Source organism: Rhinoderma darwinii, chromosome 7 (assembly GCF_050947455.1).
Source record: "Rhinoderma darwinii isolate aRhiDar2 chromosome 7, aRhiDar2.hap1, whole genome shotgun sequence".
Classification (NCBI taxonomy): domain Eukaryota; kingdom Metazoa; phylum Chordata; class Amphibia; order Anura; family Rhinodermatidae; genus Rhinoderma; species Rhinoderma darwinii.
Window position 1 is genome coordinate 10,883,008 of NC_134693.1, and position 12,737 is coordinate 10,895,744.

A 12,737-nucleotide genomic window follows, 5' to 3' on the forward strand; every position below is an offset into this window, starting at 1 on the left:
GTGGGCGTGTATTGTGTGCACATCGGGGCGTTTTTACTTCTTTTACTAGCTGGGCGTTATGAATAGAAGTGTATGATGCTGACGAATCGGCATCATCCACTTCTCTTCACAACGCCCAGCTTCTGGCAGTGCAGACACAGCGTGTTCTCGAGAGATCACGCTGTGACGTCACTCACTTCCTGCCCCAGGTCCTGCATCGTGTCGGACGAGCGAGGACACATCGGCACCAGAGGCTACATTTGATTCTGCAGCAGCATCAGCGTTTGCAGGTAAGTAGCTACATTGACTTACCTGCAAACGCTGATGCTGCTGCTGCTGCTGCTGCAGAATCAACTGAAGCCTCTGGTGCCGATGTGTCCTCGCTCGTCTGACACGATGCAGGACCTGGGGCAGGAAGTGACGTCACAGCGTGATCTCTGGAGAACACGCTGTGTCTGCACTGCCAGAAGCTGGGCGTTCTGAAGAGAAGTGGATGATGCGGATTCGTCAGCATCATACACTTCTATTCACAACGCCCAGTTGTACGCACATAATACACGCCCAGTTGTACGCACATAATACACGCCCAGTTGTACGCACATAATACACGCCCAGTTGTACGCACATAATACACGCCCAGTTGTACGCACATAATACACGCCCAGTTGTACGCACATAATACACACCCAGTTGTACGCACATAATACACACCCAGTTGTACTTTAGAAAGCCTCATTTACATAAATATAAAAATGGTCATAACTTGGCCAAAAATGCTCGTTTTTAAAAAAAAATGAAAATAAAAACGTTACTGTAATCTACATTGCAGCGCCGATCTGCTGCAATAGGAGATAGGGGCTGCAAAATCTGATGACAGAGCCTCTTTAAACTGCAGTAAAAAATACAAAGTTAATAAACAGAACTTTGGGCCTAAAAACATGGTGGTAAAAGGTTCCCTTTTTAAATAATGGCGATTAAGCTAGACTCAGTGATTTGTCCCATTAGTATGTAATTATGTGATGTGCAAATGACTCAGATATTACAAGTAAAAATATTTCATAGTTTAATGAGTCCAAATAATACAATACAAAATATACATGGGGTATAATCTGTGTCCAAAGGCTGAAGAGCAAGAGTCACAATTTATTTACCGATCAGTATCTGAATTATTTACTGTTAACTTGTCCACTGAATACTTATGTCCCTAAGCGCAGGTGGCTGGAAAGTAACTTGTGCTGTGTAAGGGATGCCTGCCTGCGAGGGAGAGAGTCCTGGACCTCGAAATCTACACTTAGCCTGAACCTGTTCCATGTGATGGTGATATCTGCTGTTCCATGGAAATTAAATGTATGCATAATCTCCCTGCTATTGGGTGTAGAACAGTAAACCCCAGCCTGTGGGAAAACTACAACTCCCAGCATGTCCTGACAGCCTGTATGGCCATAGACTTAAGAGCAGATCCTGACCAAGAAAACAGAAGTTGCAAAAAAAAAAAAGGAAAGCAATGGGTCTCCAAGGTGCATTACTTTAGTGTCACCAGAAGACAATATGCCAGCTGTGAAGATTATATAGCTCGGGGCTTATTTGTCAATATATGAGTATAAGGACCGGAGCTACCACGTTGTACCGCCAGAGGAGGTCTCTGCAAAAAGTGACTACCGTCAGCGGCAATTCTTCTATCCAATATAGAAGCGCATTGTGTGCCTCCCCCAAAGACACAAAACCGTATACACCTACAGCCGATGTTCTGAGCAATAATGCTTAGTAGAGTGGATGCGGACAATGCAACAGTCAACGTCACCCGCGATGGGAATTAAAAAGGATGTTGACACCACCATAAAAATCTCTATTGGGTTTGGTTATACTCAGCAGCCAATCTGAGGAGGATAACACCTTCTAACTTCTTTTGGCTGCAGAAGACTTCATGGTCCGCTCCATATAATATCTGATCCTTCACATCTGCACAGGCCGGAGCTGGATCTTAGTGAAGTTACACAATTAGGAAAAAATGCAAAAGCCAAGGGGAAACGTAGAAATACATGGAAGGACCAGAACGGCCACAGCGGAGCAGAAATCAGGCGCTTAGTAGTAGACGCATCATCTCTAACCCCTTATGTCTCTTGTACCGTAAAAACAACTCACAACGTTGTGGTTAAGTATGTGACAAACAGATGGCTGTGCTGGAAAAATGTGGTGAGAAGGAAAGTCCCTTTAAAAAAATGAAGCGTTTGGAATATAAATTAATATAAAGTTAATGTTGCATAAATAGTGATAAAAATGGATTCTTGTACCACAGGAAATAAAAATGAAATGATAGAATTCAAAGCAACGCAGAACGTTGTAATAGCGGCCCGTCCTGTAACAGTCCATCGTGGCAATCCAAACACTTATGGTCACGATACCGCAATGCACGGGTCTCGTGTCTGTTCTCGCCATGTAACTGGCTCCCGCTGCCTGTTTCCCATGCTTTCAGACCAGCTGTCGGTTCCATAGTGATGAGTGATCCCACTTCTTCCCCTCACAGATCGATTTTTCTCAGACTCATTCTACTGAACGAATCCCTACAGTGCACAGAAAAGAAACAAATGTTTCACATATATAGATAACGATACTATACCTTAAAGGGCCTAAGTAATGTAAATAAAGCTTAATCAGTGTATCATGAAAAATTCTGCAACTTTCTAATCTACTTTGTCTATGTTCTTCACCATTTTCAAGATCTCTGTAAGATGTCAGTGAATGGGAACAGCCTTCACATCTAGAGGCTAGAAACCTGTCCTAACATAACGCACCTTACAGGTGAGTTTGCTACAATTGTGTTCAGTTTATGCCTGTGGCTCATCAGCTGCACTGGAACTACAACTCCCAGCATGCCCTCAGTAGTTTCACATCAGCTGATGAATCACAAGTTGGAGATCACTTGTCTGGACGATCCCCCATAAACTAAACTGTGGATTCCAGACTGATACATTGTAATAAACAGGAGAGACATTGGTGCTGCATCTGGATGTAAATACAAATATTTATAACTGACTGCAAGCAGAGATCTTACAAATGGTGAGGCATTGAAATAACGTATATTAGAAAGTTGCTAAACTTTCGATTTGCAACTCCTTCGATGGTAAGCTGATCAGTTATTCTCTCCAGGGGAAGCTTCTGGCACCTGAAATGTAGTATTACTTGGTGCCCATTTATTTGGATGGGCACCATGTCCAAGTCCTGTAGAACCAGAGCCAATTTTTCCAATGGCTTTTTATGCTAATAAAGGGGGAGGCACAAACAGCAGGCCCCCCTCTGTGACAACCAATAAACGTCCTAATGGGACACATGAGGGTTGTACAGATGGAGCAATTCCCTTTAAGCTTTGATAACCTAAAACCAGAAAAACCTATGATCAGATAACTCGGTATCATCAGAACATCGCTCACCCCTGCACTAGATCTGGGTGCAGCAGCTGCAGATTTACCTGTGACAGGTGACTGGAACCACATTCTTGTACAGCTGTGGAATCTTCCGGTTGATGAGCGGCTGCAGCGCCTCCTTCAGGCGGTGGTAATTGCGCTCTAATTCCCGCTGATATTCCTTCTGATCTGGACCGATGAGACTCTTATTCTTTCGTAGAGCGTCCTCGCACCTAAAACAATACACAGGGCAGAGCTGATGAAACATTCAATACTCCCACTCCCATCATCCGCAGTCACCATCCTGAACCATTAAATCGGCACATAGTATTTTTGCCGGTGTAACCGGCTGCTCAATTTTTGAGGAATTTCATCCCTGTTTCTGGTCTTGTGAAATTCTACATTATAAGTGCCAGACTTTCTGGATTATTGGATGCTGGATTAAAGAAATGATGCAGTCTATACAATGTCTCATAGAAGAGTAACGAGCCTTGTGTAATAAATCTACACATCAATTTACTGATCATGATGAGGGGGGGAGGGGATCTCTGCAGGGAACCCCTATAATCAACAGAATCCACACACTGATCATCTTAGTATCGCAGGGAAATAAGGGATGACATGAAAGTGCATGGATGCCGGCGGTCCACCAGTCAGAGCGACTGCGACTTGTTTTAGCTTTGACTAATAACGGGGGTGAATGGATTTCATATACCCTAATACACCATATTGAAAGGAGTTCTCCTTAAAGGGGAACATACCTTTTTGTGAAGTCTTTAAAACAGAGTCGAAGTTTGTTGTGATGGCGAAATAGTTTTGGATCGTTTGGAATCTCCGACAAAAACACCTGAGCAACCTCCAGTGGACCCTGCAAGAGAAGCCGACATGAAACATCAAAGTATCCCACCATGTGTGTCGCCTCCTGGAGCCTCTGCCGCAAAGAAAGTACATATTTATATATAATAAGCCAGGGCTATGCTCAGGGGGGAAGTGGCTGTCCGAGGCTGGGGTAATGCTGGCGGCGTGATGTCACTACTAGAAATCACCTGAGTAGTTTAAGCCTTAGGCTCCTCCCACCTCATAGAAATGACAATGTGTCCAATCACCACCTAGGACTATGTGATGTCATTATTGTGTGACTACATCCGGGAACATATATGATATTCAGCAGCAACCGGAAATTAGAACGGACCTGATTCACCGTCGTCCCCACTGAACCCTGTAAGACCATCTGCAGCATTTTAGGATCGGCCGGATCCTGGTGGGTGGCAAAAGCCAACTCCTGCGTCTTCTTCTGCATGTCCTCGATGGCAACTTCGATAGGAGTCAAAATGATCTGCAATATATACAGGAGCGGTTACTAATGAAATACAGTAAACAAGTCCTCGAGTCGTCTTCTGCCAAGTCCGAAATGAAACATTTTATTAGTCAGCTCCTGGAAAAGCTGGATGACAACCATTATGGGCCCAGCTTTCCCAGACATCTGACCAAGATGAGGGCAAAACAAGCTACAGAGAAGTATCGCTACAGATTTACCACTCAGAACTTCTGTTAGAAATTACTTTGGTTTTCCAGTTTTGTATAAATAAAACGTAATTATAGAATGAAAAGTTCTGTAAATTTCTAATATACTTTGTGCCGCACTTCCTCAAGATCTCTGCTTGCGGTCAGTGGATGGAAACTTGTATTCAGAGGCTAAAAATCTGTAATGTTCCAATTGTCTGACATCAGTGATCTTGAAAACAATGAGTAATTCAAACAAAGTATATTAGAAAATGGCAAGAATTTGTAATTATTTAACGATTAAGCTTTATTTAGAAAACAAATGTAGATACAACTGTGATATTTGGGAATAGTGCAACAAAACTCAGTGTAGTCTTAGCCTAAACTTTAGTGGCACGTCTCTGTCTTAGTAAGCTGTATCTTTGTTTTCTTTGGCAGAAACAGCGCCGCTCTCGTCCATTGCGGTGTCTGGTATTGCAGCCCAGTCCCGAGTGGCACTGTTTCTGGCAGACCTTTAACTCAACCCTGTGTGTATTCCTTACGGAGGCTTCTATTGTGCGACGTGTAGCCCCGGATGCTCCTCACCTCCTCCTTGTGAATGACGTTTATGCGGGTCTTGATGTAGGGGAACGCGTGTGACGTGGTCAGGATGGTCTTCCTCTTGAACTGCTCGTGTAGTTCTCCGTGTGCCCGTCCATCCAGGGTGAAGGGCGTGCAGTACATGAACCGCCGCAGGTTGTAGTTTTTGTCGAAATAGGTGATCCGATCCTTCATTTCATAGGTGTCGAAGTACGGCTCCACATAGGTGATCTGGATGAACGCCTGGGAAAGAGCGACACCACAGACATGAGCTGCGGGGACTGGCCCTATATTATTTCCTGTTTTATCTACGCTCTGGCCATGGAATCTTTCTGAATACATTGAAACATCTGGATTCTGCGTCAGCGGCCAAAACGCATAAAAATGGAGGATAATGTAGGGTTACACAGATCTTTCATATGGGGGAGGGGTGCATTGACCAGACAGGAGCTCCATGACAGAGCTCTGTGCAGCTGCTCATGATCTCACTGTACACAAGTTATAGGAGCAGCATAACCGGCTCCACAGATATCGATAACGCTGGCGAAGCCGCCACAAAACCTGAAATCTTCTGTTACCTTATTAGGATCTAATTTACACTTGTCGACTGGATTGGAATCCTTAATGACCTCAATGACATCCTCCCCGAACCTCTCACCGTAAAATCCCTACAGAAAGAGGAGAGAGCGGATCACACACGTCAAACACCCACATTCTTTGTAGGTGACCATTCACATAAATCGCGATTACTACGGTTAAATTATTACAGAAACGAAGGCTACAGGGGGGGGGGGGGGGGAACGATTCATTAATACTATATTGTAATAGGGCTCTCATACAGAGATTATTTATAAGATTAAATACATTTCTGAAGTACAAGGCTGCCACTAGATGGAGGCACAGGTAGTACTTCATCATATTTTTATATAAATGATGTAGGTACAGATAGCACTGCCTCCGTGTCTCTTTAAATGATGTAGGTACAGATAGTACTGCCGCCCTGTCTATATAAATGATGTACGTACAGATAGTACTGCCTCCGTCTCTATATAGAAATGATTTAGGTACAGCTAGTACTGCCTCCCTGTCTCTTTATATAAATGATTTAGGTACAGCTAGTACTGCCTCCCTGTCTCTATATAAATGATGTATGTACAGCTAGTACCTCCTCCCTGTCTCTTTATCTAAATGATGATTTTCTAAATAATTGATATATGCACAGATAGTACTACTCCATGTATCTCCCTGTAAATGATATAGGCACAGATCGTACTACCTTCCTGTCTCCCTATATAAATGATTTAGGTACAGATTGTACTGCCCCTCCATCTATAAATAAAATATGTAGGCATGGATAGTACTGCCTCCCTGTACCTTTCTATAAATGATGGTATTACAGATAGCACTGCCTCCCTGTCTCTATTTAAACAATGTAGGTACCGATAGTACTACCTCCCTGTCTATATAAATGAATTAGGTAGAGAGCACTGCCCCTATGTTTTGATATAAATTATGTAGGTACAGATAGTACTGCCTCCCTGTTTTTATATAAATTATATAGGTGCAGATAGTACTGTCTCCGTCTCTAAATAAAAGATGTAGGCACAGATAGTACTGCCTCCCTGTCTCGTTCTATAAATAATGTAAGTACAAATAGCACTGCCTCCCTGTCTTTCTATAAATGATTGAATTACAGATAGTACTGCTTCCCTGTCTCTATATAAATAATAAAGTTATAGATAGTACTGCCTTCAGGTCTCTATATAAATGTTGTATGTACAGATAGTACTGCCTCCCTGTTTCTTGCTATAAATAATGAAGTTACAGATATTACGGTCTCCATATAAATGATACACACAGATAGTACTTCCTCTATATAAATGATGTAGGTACAGATAGTACTTCCTCTATATAAATGACAGTATATCTGTATATAAATAATGTAGCTAGATTGTACTGCTTCTATATAAATTATGTAGGTACAGCTAGTACTGTCTCCGTTTCTTGCTATAAATGATGGTGTTACAGATAGTACTGCCTCCCTTTCTCTCCCTGTGTGAGTAGTCATGCAGCAGCATCTCTCACTCATTCACACTAAGCAATGAAAAGAAGAACTTTCGTGATTCCAGTGAGAATAAAACCACGGCTGCTGGGCACAGAAGATGAATATATCAGAGGGGATTTTCTATCTACATGTGACTGTTGCCGGACAGAATTATGGGGAGATGGTGTTTCCCTTTAATATTTATTTAACACCAGTAAGTTGCAGAACTCCATCCTCGCAATCCACAGATCATACGTCTCTATAGACACAATGCACAGCACTGAACCGTGAAGCGCCTCTTACCTCCAGCCGGTGAGATATTTCCGCTAGTTTGGTAATTGCTGGTTCCTTGTAAACAAACTCTTGTTCATCTAAGTCTCCAAATCTGGTTCCGTAAAAACCGACACGGAAATAAGTTCCAAACATTCTCTTCCCGTCCTAAAGAGAAGGGGGAGTGGCTAAATTATCACATGGTTAATGAGGAGAAGACGGCAGCGTAGAACAGAATCACATCAGGTACGCTGAACATCAACATATAACAGTAAGTTGATCTGGAGTTACATCTTGTCTTCTATTCCAATCACATCCAGAGCTTGATTCAGTATTCTCCTGGCTGCCAACTACGATCCGTCAGCGCTATACTGACAGACCATTAGATACAGTACTCCCAATGCACTGTGATAGCGGTGTTTTTCTGCATCAGACTACTGTAAGGTGTCTGGTGTAATTACTACATCTACCACAATGCAGCACAGCACGATCAGTACAGGCACTGAGGAAGAAGTTAGATGTGAGGTCTTGAATCCTGAGAACTAACAAATCCAGCAAAATTTCGAATGCAGCTCTGGATGTGAATGGAATATAAGACATGATGTAATTCAAGATCAATACAAGGTAAGAAAGCAAAGTACCTGAAAAGCCACTGAATAATATACGAAAAGTTATACCAAAAAATACAGCTAGAATTTAGGTAAACTTACTGATTACACACAGTGGATGCAGCCTTTATATCAGCTGTACCAATGCAACCGCTATTTAATGAGAGGGTATTTATACTTTTTCAACCATTTTTATATCGCTCTAAAGCATCTAAAATAGAAAACTCTACACATAGTCTTGATTAAAAATCTACCGTTTTAGGTTTACAGTTCCTAGGCAGACCTATGTGTCTCCATGATTACAGACTACAAACCAGCCCTGTGTAGTCTGAAGCTACAGTCATGTGTTACTCCCTTCCTCTGCCCCCTCTCTTCTTTATAACCTACACATAGTAGAAGAGAAAGCAGAGGCAGTGGAGTAACACGACTGCAGGACCAGACACAAGGTTTGTCTGACGTGTAACTATGGAGACACATAGGTCTGCATAGGAGCTGTAGGCACAAAACGGTAGGAGACTTTTTAAATCAAGACTACCTGCAAAGTATTTTTAATTTAGATACATTGGAGCATTAAACGTATTGGTTGTAAAAGTATACACACCCTTTAATGCATATAATCACTGATCATCCATACTATACTGGCAGGATCTCATAATCCTCAATAGAAGTTCAACCAAGAATTGCCGCCTCCACCGTCTGCTCGGAATAGGACACCGAGATGTCACAGGTCAAAGAGTCCATCGAGTAAAACTTGTTCCCATTTTTCTTCCATTTTCACATTGATTTAAAAGTACGTGACCCCTTTTACTGTACGTGGCTCCACTTCAGGAACAACGTTAACCAGAATATAAGCAAATCGCTTAAATGACAATTCCCCAATATAAAGTCATGAACTGGACGTGATGACCGAGAACTAAAGGGGCTTCAGAAGAAACCCTCCAGCGCCAATGGCAGAATCCTGCAGTCCAGTGGTGGCCAACATGTGGCTCCCCGGCTACTGCAAAACCGCAACTCCCAGCAGGCTGCGGCTGTCAGGACATGCTAGGAACTGTAGTTCGCAATAGCTGGAGAGCCACAGGTTGGAGATCACATCTATAGTCTACACCTGGGACCTCGCCTATGGACTTCTGTAAACTGGAAGGGAATTCATAGGGAACTCAGATTTTTCCAGATTAGTGTCCACTACTATTTAAAGAGGTTCTCCTCCTTTATTTATTTCTGACAATACCCCAGGCTTACATGGATAATAGCATCAGCTGATTTTCTTCATAAAAGGGGTTGTGCCATCAATAGAAATGGCAATATATAAACTCATACATTTTAGAGGAACTTTGGAAAGTATTGTTATTAAATAAAAAGAGTTTCCTCGACGAAATATGGCAGTTATCTGCTTGTAATAGCGCCCCCTGGTGTTCAAATGTAAAGGTCTCTGCATGTCATTCTAGTAAAGCTCTAAGGCTTCGTTCACATCTGCGTCAGGGTCCCGTTCGGACGTTCCGTCTGAGCTTTCCATCAGAACGGATCTCTGATTGACACAAACGGAAACCATAGGTGCAAATGGTTTCCGTCGTTTTGACGGAATGAATAGCGTAGTCGACTACAGTATTCATTCCGCCAAAACGACGAAACCCTTACACAACTGACACGAACGGAAACCATTTGCACCGGATCCGTCACCATTGATATCAATGTTGATGAAAACCTATGATTTCCGTTTGCTTCAGTCGGCTTTGTTCTGACGGAAAGCTCAGACGGAACGTCACAATAGAGCCCTAACGTATATGTGAACGAAGCCTTACTGCTTGAAATCTGTGTACTCTGAGATGTAGAAGTAAAGGGGGTTTTAGACCCCGTTCACACAGTCTTTTGCAGGCACAAAATTCTGCCTGGAAAAATCAGCTCTGGTTTTTTTAAGTGGTTTTGCCACAAATTTTTCTACCTCTTTCTTCAACAGGCAAAGGAAAAAACCACGAGCGTTTTTTTGCCATAAGGCGCGTCAAAAAACGCAGCGGCCACTTGTGGCGTTTTTTCCCGTCTCCCATTGATTTCAATGGGGTTTTAGAGGCGGAAAATGCCTCAAGAATAGGGCATGTCGCTTCTTTCCCCCCCCGAGCTTTTTTTCCGCTAGTGGGAAAAAAACATCTCTACCTCCTATTGAAATCAATATCTCGTTGCTCGCTGCACTGGCCAAAATCGGACGGTGTAATACCGTATGTCTAGCCTTAAAGATATACCTGTTTCTTTAATTGCATTGTACTGCGCATGCACATCTGACATTTTCTAGAACAACGTGCAGAGACCTATACATTTGAACACCAGGGGGTGCTATTACAATGAGATAATTGCTATATTTCTGCAGAGGAAACTGTTTTTTTTAAATAAAAAAATACTTACAAAGTTACTCTAAAATGTATATTGAGTTTCCATTTGTATTGATGGCACAAACCCCTTTAACATGGTGCCAATCCATCTTTGAGCAGAATGACCTAGTTAATTGAGACCGTTGCTATGGATACACAGTCTACCAGCTGCAGCATTTTACATGGGGTTGCCAGGCAGCGAGTCCCTAGAAACCAGTCTGTCTCAGATCTCAAACTCAGGTCTTCAGCTCAAGGCCAAACGAACGCTGAACAAAGGGCAGAGACCCGGCCACGAGGCACGGCAGCGCTCGAGCCATACTGTTCTCCCTCTGATTCTTCCAAATTTTTGAAAAACTAAATTTAGGCGGAGGATCCCTTTAAGAAATGTGCAAAGCTATGCTTTAAAGGGGTATACGAGATTGGAAACACATAGCTTTTTTCTTACAGAAACAGCACTACTTTTATAGGCTGAGTCTATTATCAGCTCCATTGAACTAAATAAGGCTGAGCTGCAATACCAGACACAGCCATTAGACAAGAGAGGCGCTATTTCTAAAAGAAAACAGCCATTTTTTCTTATCTCATACAACCCCTTCAAGGGCTTTTAGGTTTATTCTTTACTTAGAATAATAATAATAATACCTCTCATGAGCTGTAATATGAAAAAAAAGAAGACCTTGCCCTCTGAGATTACTAGAACCAACTATTAGACAGCATTGAAACCCTGGCTGATATGAGAGAACGGCACTATATATATATATATGGACCAGAGGATGAAGATTCACTGAAGTGTGTGTGTCGTCGATGTGATGTACCTACTGAGACCAGGTTGGGCTCTTTATAGAAGACGGACGCGCTGAGTAGCAGAAAGGATTATTGGAAACTAAAGCGCTGATTAACCTATTATTTTCCAGAGAAAAAAAAATAATAGGGCAGCTTAAAGGAGAGGAGATTACACCAAAGAGCCATTAACAGAGCTGAGAGATAGAGCACAGCCACCATAATATTATATACTGCACGGTAAACCCCTCTCATCGATGCTGCGCGGGGTGGGGGAGGGGATCATTCACATCATCACAAAGGGAGATGCTGCGCCAGCCGGGTCTTTCGTAATAACCACCATAGAAAACCGTAAATGGGACAAATTACAGTTTACTAAAATGGTGCAATTTTTGTAAAAAAAAATTTGGGGGTCCAATTTAAAAAAACAAAACCGGTAATCTGGCGCAGTAAGGGTCAAACGTTATTCATTTTTTTTTTTTCTTGGCTGAAGTTATACAATACAGTTTTAATATCCACGAAATGGAACTTACCACAACAGACAAGAGTAAAAAGTGGGGAGAAGGGTCAGGAACCGGGGGAGACAGAGGGTGAAGGGGTTTGGAAAAAAAACAGAAATTATTTTAATTAGGGTTCATCAAAACTAAAATGGATAAACACAAATATTCAACTGGAAAACGTACACAATGCAATGATGGGGGTGCTGGGATCACACTGGGAGGCAATGCAGAGGCCAGCGGGTTTAGTGGATGGACTGGAAAGGGTTAAAGAGAGGCGACATGCATGGAAAGCAAGGGAAGGTAGACAATCGGTGGCTGACCAGATGCCATGGGACTATAAGTGCCAACAAGTACTTGGGGGTCCACATCTGCTAAGCGCGCCACAGCTCCTCTACCTTCATGTTAAAGCAGGGTATGGAGAGGATGGTTGTTACCATGCAGACAGCACAGGATGAACGATTACACTGGAGAACATCAATTTCAGGGGTCGATTTAGCCAAAATAATCTGCCTTAAAGGAATTGTCCAGTATAGAAAACCCATTTCCATACACCCTATTAGTGAGTTCTGAGTTAATAGTGGGGGGGTCCTCTGTTCAGGGTCGTCATCTCTTGGTCAGAGTGGAGAGCGGTTACATAGAGCGTCTCTCTCTCTGGAGGACCTGTCCTGTCCTGTATTACGCAGAACACACATTGATATGAATGGACACTGTGT

The 12,737-nt window shown here is 42.6% G+C and overlaps 1 protein-coding gene across 16 annotated transcripts in view; it reads right to left on the bottom strand.

Annotated features, from left to right (window-relative positions):
- Positions 1-1,029: 1,029 nt before the first annotated feature.
- Positions 1,030-12,737, bottom strand: part of DOCK7 (dedicator of cytokinesis 7) — a 126,673-nt gene continuing 114,965 nt past the window's right edge. For 10 of the 16 annotated variants that reach the window (XM_075832747.1, XM_075832742.1, XM_075832737.1 and 7 more), the window contains 7 exons: positions 7,810-7,935; positions 6,041-6,130; positions 5,469-5,705; positions 4,573-4,716; positions 4,142-4,248; positions 3,446-3,613; positions 1,030-2,540 (listed from right to left, as the gene is read on the bottom strand). In XM_075832747.1, the coding sequence (XP_075688862.1) occupies positions 2,498-2,540; positions 3,446-3,613; positions 4,142-4,248; positions 4,573-4,716; positions 5,469-5,705; positions 6,041-6,130; positions 7,810-7,935 (915 nt within the window). In that variant the 3' untranslated portion in view covers positions 1,030-2,497. Of the gene's footprint in view, positions 2,541-3,445; positions 3,614-4,141; positions 4,249-4,572; positions 4,717-5,468; positions 5,706-6,040; positions 6,131-7,809; positions 7,945-12,737 lie in introns of all 16 variants that reach the window. The other 6 variants (XM_075832748.1, XM_075832740.1, XM_075832741.1 and 3 more) reach the window with 1 other exon arrangement.